Raw genomic sequence first — 14,707 nt, 5'->3', positions numbered from 1 at the left:
CCACCTCCCTGGCAGCAGTATGCAGGTCGCTGGAGCAGTTGTTAGGGGGTGCAGTGGACTTAAGGCAGGTGGACCCAGGCCCATCCCCCCCCTACCTGTTACAATTGTGCTGCTTAATGCTTAGTCGTCCAACCCCCCAAACCCACTGTACCCACATGTAGGTGCCCCCCTTCACCCCTTAGGGCTATAGTAATGGTGTAGACTTGTGGGCAGTGGGTTTTGAGGGGGATTTGGGGGGCTCAACACACAAGGGAAGGGTCCTATGCACCTGGGAGCTCTTTTACCTTTTGTTTTGGTTTTCTAAAAGTGCCCCCTAGGGTGCCCGGTTGGTGTCCTGGCATGTGAGGGGGACCAATGCACTACGACTCCTGGCCCCTCCCACGAACAAATGCCTTGGATTTATTCGTTTTTGAGCTGGGCGCTTTCATTTTCCATTATCGCTGAAAAGCAAAAACGCCCAGCTCACAACTTGGCGAATAAAACATGGACGTCTATTTTTTCCCAAAATACGGTTCGCTCCGCCCCTTCACGGACCCGTTCTCGGAGATATACGCCCATGGAGATAGACGTTTTCGTTCGATTATGCCCCTCAATATCAACTGGCTCACCTTTATCCACATGTTTCTTCAAAGAAATGTAGTAGATTGGTGAGGCAAGATTTCCTTTCACTAAATCCATGTTGACTTTGTCTCATTAATCCATGCTTTCAATATGCTCTGTAATTTTATTCTTAATAATAGTCTCTACCATTTTGCCCAGCACCGAAGTCAGACTCACCGGTCTATAATTTCCCGGATCTCCTCTGGAACCTTTTAAAAAAATCGACGTTACATTGGCCACCTCCAATCTTCCGGTACCACGCCCGATTTTAAGGATAAATTACATATTACTAACAATAGCTCCGCAAGCTCATTTTTCAGTTTTATCAGTACTCTGGGATGAATACCTTCCGGTCCAGGAGATTTGCTACTCTTCAGTTTGTAGAACTGCCTCATTACATTCTCCAGGTTTACAGAGAATTAATTAAGTTTCTCCGAATCGTCAGCTTCGAATACCATTTCCGGCACCGGTATCACTCCCAAACCTTCCTCGGTGAAGACCGAAGCAAAGAATTAATTTTATCTCTACGGCTTTGTCTTCCCTGATGGTCCCTTTTACTCCTCGGTCATCTAGCGGTCCAACCAATTCTTTTGCCGGCTTCCTGCTTTTAATATACCTAAAAAAATTTTTACTATGTGTTTTTGCCTCCAACACAATCTTTTTTTTAAGTCCCTCTTAGCCTTCCTTGTCAGCGCTTTGCATTTGACTTGACATTCCTTATGCCATTTCTTATTATTTCAGTCAGTTCCTTTTTCCATTTTCTGAAGGATTTTCTTTTAGCTGTAATAGCTTCCTTCACCTCACTTTTTAACCACGCCGGCTGTCGTTTGGTCTTTCGTCCTCCTTGTTTAATACGCGGAATATATTTTGCCTGGGCTTCCAGGATGGTGTTTTTGAACAGCATCCACACCTGATGTAAATTTTTCACCCTCGCAGTCGCTCCTCTAAGTTTTCTTTTCACCGTTCTCATTTTATCATAGTCTCCTTTTTTAAAGTTAAACGCTAACGTATTTAATTTCCTATGTATATTTCAAAGCTAATATCAAATCTGATCATATTATGATCACTGTTATCAAGCGGCCCCAGCACCATTATCTTCTGCACCAGATCATGCGCTCCGCTAAGGACTAGGTCTAGAATTTTTCCTTTTCTCGTCGGCTCCTGTACCAGCTGCTCCATAAAGCTGTCCTTGATTTCAAAAAGGAATTTTACCTCCCTAGCTTGTCTCAATGTTACATTTACCCAGTCAATATCGGGGTAATTGAAATCACCCATTATTATTGTGTTGCCCAGTTTGTTTGCATCCCTAATTTCCTTTAACATTTCTGCATCCGTATGTTTATCCTGGCCAGGCGGACGGTAGTACACTCCGCAATGCTGGAGGTGGCAGCACTGCGGCACTCTGTCAAGCAAAGGCAGGACACACACAGCCAGCTCATGCTGCTACTCATTGAACTTATAAGAAGGGTCTTAGAGGGACAGCAGCCTCATTGATGGGACTTTTTTTCTACATAGTTTATGTTTTTGAAAATACATTATAATGTTACACTTTTTCTACTACTAGGGTCTGTGTCTGTACTTTGTGCACTACATATGTGGTATTATCAAATGGTGTGGTTGATGTGAGAGGATGCAGCAATTAGGGTTGCATGACAGGTCAACTGTGACAGAGAAACTTTGGTACATATGTGTCTTAAGTGTGGCCATATAGAAGTCCACCTGTTCCTTCCAAACTGCATGGCTATATAGTAAGGGGGGGAGGCTGGGTGGGCATTTCTGTTGAGGAACATAAATACCCATCCAGCCTCCCCCCTTACCATAGATCCCCACAGCACAGAGTTGTGTAAATAATAGGTATGTTGTCTAGCACTAGTGATCTGCGAAGTACAAACTTGCAGATAACCATAGGTAGCGCCTAGACTATGTTTGCTCTCTGATCAGCAGACACCTTTACCCACAACCAAACCACATTGGTGAGGGCCAGGAAGGAGCTACAAACAGCTGGGTCATCTTTTTCACATTGAATGTATCAGCAATGGTATATAGTGCTGAGAAGAAAAAGGGAAAACAACAGTAAAAGCATTAGATAGAGGTTTACTTCATCACAATTGCAATATAATACATCAGGTACAAAAGGGCACAGGCTAGGGGAATTATATAGGCACAAGGCTATAGCAAGCTGCAGGTAATTTAGAATAGGAACTGTTACCAGAACCCTTCTCCCTCACCACAAGTTAAGGGCTGAAGGCCATGGTAGGCACGCACCTGTGGCCACCTAGAAAATGGTTTGCAGGATAGAATTTAGATATGTTGTTCCATAACTATGGAGGATTGTAGGACTGTGTTCAATAATGTGGAAAAGACATTCAGTGCATATATGCTTCCCCCCACCCCACCCCCAGCAACCTTGAGAATGGTTGGGCACTTCATAAAAGGGGACTGGGGTTCACTAAATATAGAAGGATGGAACCTAGCGGGGAAGCGGTACAGGCCCAACGGGAAGCGGTACAGCAGCTCCAACGGCTGGAGCACAGCATCAAGGGCCTACAGCATGACCTGCAAGCACACAGTACAGCCCTGATGCAGCAAGTGGCGTCTCCTTCCACCACTGCACAGCAACCACTGGCAAACCTGGTGAAAATAGAGGTAAGATTTGAATGCAGAGAACATACAGAGAATGGGGAGCTCTTGACCATGAGGGATGCACACATCCATTCTCAGGGCCTCTTCCCCTCCCCCATCCCCACCCCACAAGGAGCCACAACTGAGTGTGTCCAATAGAGAACAAGACATTTGTACAATGAATCGGGTAGAAACGATCATCACTATCAGAGTCCAATGTATTAGAGTCCACTGCTGTCCCTTGCAATCCTGTTGACCAGCTGCAGTACAAGATGCAAGAATTGTTTGTTTAGCACATACATAGCAGAAGGAGAAGAGGTGGCTGAGAGGCAGTGCTTTTTTTGTGCCGGTACGCAATGGTACGGCGTACCGGCACCTTTTTTTTATCCCCCCCTCCCCCCGGCGAGTCCTGCACTTCCTCTCAGTCCCCTACTTACTTTTTTTTAAGACTCAGCAGCGCAAATGGTGCAGGCAGCAATTGAAAGAGGCTGTCAGCATCGGAGCTTCCCTCTGCGAGTCCCGCCTATGTTGTTTCAACTTCCTGTTTCCGCATAGGCGGCACTTGCAGAGGGAATCTCTGACGCTGACAGCCTCTTTCAATCGCTGCCTGCACCGTTCGCTCTGCTGAGTCTGACACTGGCAGGCAGTGGAGAAGGAGGACGGGCTGGGAGGAGGATGGGCTGGAAGAAGAATCGTTGGACATGGGAGAGGGAAGGGCAGGGGAGAGAGGAGAATTGCTGGGCATGGATGGGAGGGGAGGGCAGGGAAGAGAGAATTGCTGGACATGGATGGGAGGGAAGGTCAGGGGAGAGGAGAATCACTAGGCATGAAAAAGAGGAGAATCGCTGGACATGGATGGGAGGGGAGGGCAGGGAAGAGAGAATTGCTGGACATGGATGGGAAGGGAGGGCAGGGGAGAGAGGAGAATCACTAGGCATGAAAAAGAGGAGAATCGCTGGACATGGATGGGAAGGGAGGGCAGGGGACAGTAGAGAATCGCTTGGCATTGATGAGAGGGGAGGGCAGGGGAGAGATGAGAATCGCTGGACAGGGATGAAAGGGGAGGGCAGGGGAGAGAGGAGAATTGCTGGACATGGATGATGGAGGGTTGGCGGGGAGAGAGGAGAAATACTGGACTTGGGTGGAGGAGAGGGGAGAGAGCATTATTGCTTTTATGGATACAGGGGAGGGAAGAGAGGAGAAATGCTGGACATGGATGGAGGGGAGGAGAGAGGAGAAGTGCTGGACATGGATTGAGGGGAAGAGAGAGGAGAAGTGCTGGACATGGATGGAGGGGTGGAAAGAAAAAAGAAGTTGCACATGGATGGAGGTGAGGGAAAGAAGAAAGGAGAAAAACTGCACATGGATGGAGAAAATAGGCAAAAGCTGGATCCACGTTATACCTCCTCCTGTCAATTCCCTGGAGGAGGACCCAGCTTTTATTTATGGATGTATACTATTAGGGACTTTTGCCTTTGATTTAGATAGGAACAATGTTTTGAAATTGTATTTCCGACATATGGCTGATAGTTTTTTTGGGTTCAAAGATAAATATATTTCCTGACTTATCAAGGGAATCACAGACTAGGAGGTGTGAACTCTTGGCTTTTAAGCCAAGAATCATTGCCCTAGGTGGAACCTTCCTAGAGCGATTCCTTTGTAAGTGTTTTATTTCCTGATTACTTATTTGTTAAACCCAGGAAATTATAAGAGTTTGTGGAGTTAAAAGAACAGATGAAGAACCCTCTGCAGCAACTTCCTTTAAGTTATCACTGTACCGGCTGCAATTGCCGATTAACCTTCCTCCCTCAGAAAATATGAATTGTAAGATTAACCATTCCGTGTTTTTCTTATTTTCTTTGAGATTGTTTTCCTGATCTTGGATCCCTCAATTGTGGATAATAATGTTGACTAACAAAGATGATATTTTTCCTTAATGTTTGTTTTAATTGATATTTTCTCTTTTCTTTCCCATTTATGTATTGGACATAAATGTAATATAAAATGAATAAATAAAATAATAATAAATAAAAAAAAGCTTTCCTTGCTGGTATCACTGAATTCTTGGCCCTGGCATACCCCACTCCACTTAATTTCTTATATGCTTTGGATGTTGCCTGCATTACTAAATCAGATATATCCAAATCAATGAAATTCAGAAGATCATCATCTGCTACAGTAATCTACAGTTATATTTTCATGTCTGACCTCTGCACTTCCAAACGTGTTCAGAGATTGACAAAAACGGACTTTCTGCTGATGGCTTTTTTCAGGGCCACATTTAACTCTTTACTTCTCAAGCTATAAATAAGTGGGTTCAGCAGTGGGAGAGTGACTACATATATTGCAGTAGGCAGTTTATTTGATTTTGCAGAGTCACCTGAATTGGGTTGCACATAAACTCCTATCAGTGTCCCATATAACAGACTGATGACTGTCAGGTGGGAGGAACAGGTGGAGAAGGCCTTGCTTTTCCCTTCCTTAGTACGGATTTTCAGTATGGTGGAGATGATAAACACATAGGATGTCAGAGTTAATAAAAACGGGATAAAGACCGAAAACACGGATATCGCAAAAGTCATAGTGTCAATAACTGTGGTATCTGTGCAGGAAAGTTTCAGCAGTGCTGTTAAATCACAGAAGAAGTGATTTATTACACTAGAGTTACAAAATGAAAACTGGGATACGACAGTAGCATGTGGCAATGTCTCTGGAAGAGCCATTATCCATGAGGCAGCTGCCAGAAGAGCACAAGCCCTCTTATTCATGATGATGGGGTAGCGTAGAGGATTGCATATTGCAACATAACGATCATAGGCCATGGCAGTGAGAAGCAGAAATTCTACCTCAATAAGAGAGTTAAAGCAACACATCTGTAAAATACAAGCATTGAAAGATATGGTATTATTTTGTGCCAGGAGGATTGTCAGTAATTTTGGCATAGTGACCGTCACAGAAGTGATATCTAGGAAAGACAAGTTGGCCAAGAAGAAATACATTGGGTTGTGGAGGTGTCGATCAACACACACTATGCAGATAATAAGGAGGTTTCCTAGCAAGGCCATCATGTAGAGGAGTGAGAAGAGAGTGAAGAGAGAGAGCTGCAGCTCTGGGAATTCTGGAAACCCCAAAATCAGGAATTCTGTCACACCAGAGTGATTTCCTCTTTCCTTGTACTCATGCTCCATAAGAGTGCTGTAACAAAGAAGACAGAGAATAAGGGGAAAATGAATAGAAACTAGGAAACATTGAGACTACTAAACAGTAACAAACCTTCACATAAATGCTAAAGTTTCAGCGGCAGTCTTGCGAGATTGCCATGGGAACTCGCAGCAGTCTCATGAGATTGCTGTGGGAACTCACGACAGACATTTTCAATAATACGCACTATGGACAAGAGTAGAAACTGCATGGGCAGGTGTGTATGAGGATCGCTCCTGCCCCAGGTGATTATAGTAACAACTGGCTCGCAAAATTGGCCAAATGTGAGACAGCTCCAGCACATCACTGGGGTTAAGTGACTTGCCAAAGATCACAAGGAGCTGTAGTGGGAATCAAACCTACATCCCCAGGTTATTAACTCATAGCACTAACCATTATGCTACTTTATATACTTTTATAAGCTGCAATCTAGTTTAAGACACTTATTAGTGTTTATTTAGGCCCTGTTTTATAAAGACACTAGTAAAAGAGGTCTGTTTCCAACAGAAAGGAAACGGGTGCTAGCAAGGTTCCAGGGCCTCCTCCCTACCTCCCTCCCTACCTCCTTCCCTTCCTCCATCCTACCCCTGTCCAGGCGGCGTCATTGGGGAACACGGAGCCTGGGCTGCCTTAGCCACGTAGTGCGCACCTCCGGCACACGCAGGCTGGGCTGTTTTGCTATTTTTTTGGGCACTCCGCATCACAGCTCGTCTCACACTGGCTCGGCCCTGACTCGTCCGGATTCGCCACTCCTGTCATCGCGGCTCCTCCCCTCTCCCCTCTGCTAGCCAATCTGGTGTCTCTTTTCCTTCATAGCCTCCCTCTGATCCTTTTCTATTGGCCCAGATGATTTCCTCTCCTTCTTCGCGCCCTATGGCTGTTCTTCCTTTCTTGCTAGACCCCTGCTGACGTCAGACGCCAGCACTGTATCTACGGATCTCTCCTCCTGCACTCTGCTTCTACCTCGGTAGGTGTTTGTTTTTCCCTGTTACTTACTTTCTATCTGCTTGATTCCTTGTTGCTGAACTCTGCCTGGCTCTCTGACTACTCTTTGTACCTGCTGCCTGCCTGTTGACCCAGCATGTACTCTGAGTACTGCTAACTCGTAGCACCTGCGCTTGAGACACGTCGCGGTTTCCCAGGCAACATGGTGACATCAACGGAAGGCTTCAGACATTACGAACCAGGCTTCAACTTCCTGGCAGTCAGCTTCAGAACGTTGGAGGTGCAAATTATTATAGTAGATATAGGAGTATGTTTACTAAGATGTGTTAGCGTTTCTAACACACCTGTAAAATGAAGGCACATTAAACGCTAATGCGCCTATACATTTCTATGGGCGTGTTAGCGTTTAACACTCGTAAACAGCTTACGTGCATTAAAACCGCTAACGTGCCCATAGCACCCCTTAGTAAACATAGGCATCTGTAATTTTCGTAGGACTGTTACGTTATTGCTGAAGAAGAAGTTTACATAAGCCAGTGAACTTCAAAGCTAACATGATTTTGAATTTATAGCAAACAGTCTAGGGTAAGGATTCAAGACAAGGGACAGTTAAAATTTATTTCGATTTTTTTGCTCACACCTTTTTCAGTAGTAACTCAAGGTGAGTTGCATTCAGGTACACTGGATATTTCTCTGTCCCAGGAGGACTCACAATCTAAGTTTGTATCTGAGAAAATGGAGGATTACGTGACTTGCCCAAAATCACAAGCAGCAACAGTGGGATTTGAACCGGCCACCTCTGGGTTGCAAGACCAGTGCTCTAACCACTAGGCCACTCCTCCACTACAGCAACATTCCATGTAGAATCTCAAATAGTAGCAACATTCCATGTAAAATCTCAGCTAGTAGCAACAGAATCTAAAATAATCTATTTGGATTTTGCTCGCACCTTTTTCAGTAGTAGCTCAAGGTGAGTTGCATTCAGGTACTCTGGATATTTCTCTGTCCCAGGAGGGCTCACAATCTAAGTTTGTGTCTGAGAAAATGGAGGGTTAAGTGACTTGCCTGAGATCACAAGGAGCAGCAATGGGATTTGAACTGACTACCTCTGGAATTCAAGACCAGTGTTTTAACCACTAGGCCACTCCTTCAGCTGCTCATATTATACCTCTCTCATCCATCCCCTCTTTTCCTACATGTTCAATTCCATGTTTATTTTCTATTATCACACTTTCTATGGCAGCAGGCAAATGACATCTGGTGGAGAATCCATCCTAGACAATAGCAGGAGCAACATATACATGCAACAGGACAGACACAGCTCCATCCAAACATAGTTACGTGGAGGGGTATTTTCGATATTACGTCTACATCAGAATTTGGATGTTTTACACAAAACGTCCAAATGCTGAACATGAAAGAAGAATAATATAACACAGACAGAGAGGGCACTACAGTATACAGTCAGACAAATCAGAAGAAAAAAGCAACACTGGGCCTTCAGAACTAGGACAACAGGAGTACTTTATTGATCAATGACCCGACACGGGCCATTTTTCGGCGCCAACAAAGGCGCCTGCTTCAGAGGTCGATGTACTGATGCAATGATGTGCAGATGACAAAACACGAATGCCTTAAGGCACTGAGAGGTTGTCTACAGTATTCGCTATGGCGAAAAAAATGCTATTAGCGCTGGTTCCAACAGAAAAACTTTCTCCTGTGTCGTAATCGATTATATGTTGTTGCACCGGAAAGTGCTGAAAAGCGCTGGCTCCAATAGAAAGTTTTTTCCTCTGTGGCATTTTTTTGCCTTTGTTGGTGCCGAAACACGGCCCGTGTTGGGTCATTGATTAATAAAGTACTCCTGTTGTCCTAGTTCTGAAGGCCCAGTGTTGCTTTTTTCTTCTGGTGAACATGAAAGAAGGTCATTTTTGAAAAAGAAAAACGACTATCTTTTTTTTTTTTTTTTAAATACTATGGTCGTTTTGTATTTTGGACATTTTTTTGGTCCATTTTGGGGAAAAAAACGTCCAAGTGCAAAACGTGCAAAATCAAGCCATTGGGATGTAGGAGGAGCCAGCATTTTTAGTAGACTGGTCCCCCTGACATCCCAGAACAGCAATAGGGCACCCTAGGGGACACTGCAGTGGACTTCATAATATGCTCCCAGGTACCCATCTGACTATTTCTCCCTTATTTTGTCTGCTGAGCCCCCTAAAACCCACTACCCCCAACTGTACACCACTACCATAGCCCTTATGGGTGAAGGGGGCACCTATATGTGGGTGCAGTGGGTTTCTGGTGAGTTTTGGGGGCTTGCAGTTTCCTCTACAATTGTAATAGGTAGGGAAAGGTAGGAGGCTGGGTCCACCTGTCTGAAGTGCACTGCACCCACTACTAGACTACTCCAGGGACCTACATGCTATTCTGATGGACCTGAGTATAACATCTGAGGGTGACACAGAGGCTGGCAAGTAATGTTTTTCATCACATTTTTGGAGGGTGGGAGGTGGTTAGTGACCACTGGGGGAATAAAGGGGAGGTCATTCCTGATTCCCTCCAGTGGTCATCTGGTCATTTTTAGGCAGCTTTTTATGCCTTATTTGTAATAAAAACAGGTTTAGCTGAAAACGTCTAAGTTTTAGTCCTGGATGGTTTTGTTTTGTTCCATTATGGATGAAAAACCTCTAAGGCTTGGGATGCCCAAGTTCCACCCTGAACACACCCCTGGCACTCCCCCTTAAGATTTGGACATACTTCTGACGGACTTCATAGAAAAACATCTAAAAATAGGTTTTGAAAATACCGATTTGGATGTTTTTGTGAGAAAAATGTCCAAATGCAGACTGGGTGTCCATGTTAGTATAAGGCTCATATTCAAAATAGAAAAATGTCTATAAAGTAACAGTAAATGTTGGAAGATAAAGACCTATGTGATCCAGTCTGTCCTTCAAGGTGACAAACGTATCTGCCACTCCATGCAGGCTATACCCCTCTCTGCCCTGTTTAAAGTGTGAAGGTCATTTATGTTGGCTTTGATTCCATCCTTTTTGATAAAGTTATTCCAGAGCATGCTTTCTATACCTACATACCAAGAAGATGTGTATTGTCTCCCTGCACGAACAATTTACTAATACACAGCATTTGATCTATCAGCAATAGGTATATGCAAATATAATAAACAGTAAACAATCCTAATTTAGAAATCTTGAAAGGCTCATTTCTTTTACAAACTTATTTTTGTAAGAGATTTCAAAGTATGTCCCTTCCCTTCTCTTCCATTCTGTTTATCCAAGCTGCTAATATGGACTGATAATCTATTGAGGCTTTCCTTTATCCGACATGAGACATCTCCGATCGTATTTCTGATCCTGCCACTCTAACCCTTTTGCTATACTAATGTCTATTGGAGTAGTTAAGTCAACTTGTGATTTTTTTTTTACCCCAAATGCATTTTTAAAACAGCAGACAATTTTATAAATATTGTACTATGCAGACTCGTAATTGGAAAATTCATATCTGGAATAGAAGAAGAATCTGAATCTAGTTAGAGTGGAAAATTCAATTTCAGAATTAACAATTCTACCCACAAATAATAAAAGAAACAAAATATTCACAATAAGAGCATTTGCATACTATTTCCAAGAATATCTCATCTTGGAGAACATTAGTATGGTATCTAGTCTATGTACTTTACCTTGCTCTTATATTCCACTCACACCAAAATATGGTTCAGAGTGGATTTAAATAAGACTGGCCAGTAACAAAATTACTAGGAAAATATAAACTTAAAACAAAACTTATACAATAAATAAATACCTAACGTAACATCACATACTTCTTGAACAGAATAATTTTGATTGCTTTACAAAAGAGGGGACAACAAGAAAGACCAATCACAGATGTTAGTAAATTGTTCCAGGCCTTAGCAGCTTGATAGAAAAATAGACCAGAAAAAAATTATTTTAAAATGAAAACCCTTAAAAAATGGAAGAGATAGCCTTAAAGAATTCTTTGTATCATGGCATCAAATTAAAACTCTAATCAATGAAATCACCCTAAAAATTCTTGGAGTCACCATTGATCGTCACCTAACACTTGAGAACCATGTGAAAAACATAACTAAAAAGATGTTTCATTCAATATGGAAACTAAAAAGAATTAAACCATTTTTTCCAAGGACTGTCTTCCGCAATCTGGTACTATCATTAGTACTCAGTCATCTAGACTATTGTAACTCACTCTACGCTGGTTGTAAAGACCAAATACTTAAAAAACTCCAGACAGCCCAGAATACGGCAGCCAGACTAATATTCGGCAAATCAAAATACGAAAGCGCAAAACCCCTACGAGAAAAACTACACTGGCTCCCACTTAAAGAACGCATCACGTTCAAACTTTGTACCCTAGTCCATAAAATCATCCATGGTGACGCCTCAGCCTACATGTCAGACCTAATAGAACTACCACCCAAGAACGCAATAAAATCTTCTTGCATATTCCTCAATCTTCATCCTCCCAAGTGTAAAGGTCTGAAATACAAACTAATGCACGCATCTACCTTTTCCTATATGAGCACGCAGCTATGGAACGCGTTGCCACGTAACCTGAAAACGGTCCATGAATTGACCAATTTCCGTAAACTATTGAAAACTTATCTCTTCGACAAGATAAATCACAAAGATTAACACGTGCAACTGTACAATCTTTAATATATCCAGAAATGTCTCATAATGTCTTTTGCTTTAACACAATCATGTATTTCACCAACATGTAACCCAAAACCCTCTGTTAAACCAAATGTATATTCTCTTCTATTTCCAGTATCCATGACGAATTGTAAGTCACATTGAGCCTGCAAAGAGGTGGGATAATGTGGGATACAAATGCAATAAATAAATATATACTGGAGCAAATCCCTGAATTAATTTAAATATAAAACAGACTTAAAGATTATCTATAGTGAAAAAAAGGTGTCATCACATACTTTGTTGGTCAATGGATCCTGCATCTCTGGTAGGAAGAGCCTGATGAGTGTAGAGGGGTTATATTGGTTTATGGCACCATTTGAGATCTGATCCCTGGACACGCAGGCCGTATTAATTGCCCTCTGAATCTTTTAGCAATTATATCATTCCTATATAGTTTTGGGACCTGAAATAACCTCTGGGAAGAGAGCAGACCTCAGGATTTTGTCATTCGTTATCTCTGTAACACATCCCTAAGCAATATGGTACTTTGTATAATAAACTGCTGCATTCAGCCAAGGATATTTTGGGACCTTATTTCTGCCTGCTAAAGCAGAATCAACATCAATATCTGACATGAGCAATGACTACGTACTAAGGACACAAAAATTATAATGTAACATACATGTGAATTTACCTCATCCAAACAGATTGTCAACTTGTAATCATTAACCTAAATTCTATGTAATAAAAAGTATGGTAAAGTTATGTAGTTACTGAGTGTCGGTTGCACAAATGAAGGAATAACAACCGCAAAATCTGTTTGACAACTATTGGGGCCATATGTGTTATACATCATGCAGTTGCATCATAAGTAATCATTATAGATAGTACAGATACATTTGCCATCTCCTGAAGTGCATCTGAGGTGGGGGGGGGGGGGGGGGGAGAATAACTTGCATCTGAATTTTTGTGGGGTTAATCGGGCCATGGTAAGGGCATTATTGATAGCACAGAGGCACATAAACCTTATTCTCATGAGGCAGTAAGTGCATCTGTTCTATCAGAACTTGGAGCTTCAAATAGTAGGAGATTATAACTAGCACAAAATTCAACATACTTTTTCTAGAAATGAATGGCACATATGTATTTTACTAAACATTTAAGCTCCTTTCCTTGCTGTTAAATTACTGCTACCAGGATAGGTCAGTAATTGAATTATTGGCCTTGATTTGCCCTGCCCCACTCTATATTTCTTGTATACTTTGAATGTTGTCTGTATGGATGAATTAATATATCTAAATCAATATCGGTAAGAAGATTCTCATCTGTATGTAGCAATCATTAGTTATGTTCTCATGCTTGACCTCTATATTCCCAGAAGAGTTTAGAATGATTAAGCTGACTTCCTGCAGATAGCTTTGTCAGGGCGATATTAAACTCTTTATTTTATAAACTATAAATAAGGGAAAACAGGGATATAACAATAATGTGAGGCGATAATAATGATGAGGGTATAACACAGATTACTGTCTATCGCAATATAATGGTCATACGTCATGCCGTTGAGACGCAGAAATTCTACCACAACAAGGGCTATAAAGCGATACATCTTCAGAACACACTCATTGAATGATATGGCATTATTTTGTGCCTGGATGATTGCCAGTAATTTCGGTATCGTGACCGACAGAGCAATATCATGGAAATATAGGTTGGCAAAGAAGAAATACATGGGGATATGCACGTGTTGATCGGCACATAACAAAAACTACTACTACTACTTATCACTTCTATAGCGCTACTAGATGTATGCAGCACTGTACACTTGAACATGAAGAGACAGTCCCTGCTCGACAGAGCGTACAATCTAATTAGAACAGCCAAACAGGACAAATAAGAGATAAGGGAATATTAAGGTGAGGATGATAAAATAAGGGTACTGAACAAGTGAATAAGGATTAGGAGTTAAAAGCAGCATCAAAAAGGTGGGCTTTTAGCTTAGATTTGAAGATGGCCAGAGATGGAGCTTGATGTACCGGCTCAGGAAGTCTATTCCAGGCATATAGTGCAGCAAGAAAAAAGGAATGGAGTCTGGAGTTAGCGGTGGAGGATAAGGGTGCAGATAAGAGAGATTTACCCAGTGAATGAAGTTCCCGGGGAGGAGTGTAGGAAGAGATGAGAGTGGAGAGGTACTGAGGAGCTGCAGAGTGAATGCATTTATAAGTCAATATGAGGAGTTTGAACTGTATGCGGAAATGGATAGGGAGCCAGTGAAGTGACTTGAGGAGAGCAGATAAGGAGATTCTCCAGTTTAGCCATCAGGTAGAAGAGAGTGAAGATAGGGAGCTGCAGCTCTGGGAATTCTGAGAATCCCAGAAGCAGGAATTTTGTCACACTGCTGAGAATTTGTGTTTCCCTGTATCCATCTTCCACAGGGATGCTGAAACAGAGACAGAATAAGGTGAAATAAATGGAAATACTGAGGCTAAGAAATAAATAATAACAAATCTTCAAATAAATGCTGAAGTAATACATTACAAGAGTCATGATACAGGAAAACTAGGTCACATCCTTTATTATGTGGTAGTGACCAGTGAAGACATCATAAGGCCTCTGTTTTCTATCTGCCTGACCTAAAGGATACACTT

At 42.3% G+C, this 14,707-nt stretch overlaps 1 protein-coding gene across 1 annotated transcript; it reads right to left on the bottom strand.

Annotated features, from left to right (window-relative positions):
• Positions 1-5,450: 5,450 nt before the first annotated feature.
• Positions 5,451-6,410, bottom strand: LOC115458175 (olfactory receptor 3-like). The gene has a single exon (XM_030188034.1). It carries the CDS (start codon positions 6,408-6,410, stop codon positions 5,451-5,453), a length of 960 nt encoding a protein of 319 aa, XP_030043894.1.
• Between the last annotated feature and the right edge of the window lie 8,297 nt (positions 6,411-14,707).

This window comes from Microcaecilia unicolor, chromosome 14 (genome assembly GCF_901765095.1).
Source record: "Microcaecilia unicolor chromosome 14, aMicUni1.1, whole genome shotgun sequence".
Lineage (NCBI taxonomy): Eukaryota > Metazoa > Chordata > Amphibia > Gymnophiona > Siphonopidae > Microcaecilia > Microcaecilia unicolor.
This window is presented reverse-complemented; position numbering and strand designations above follow the sequence as displayed.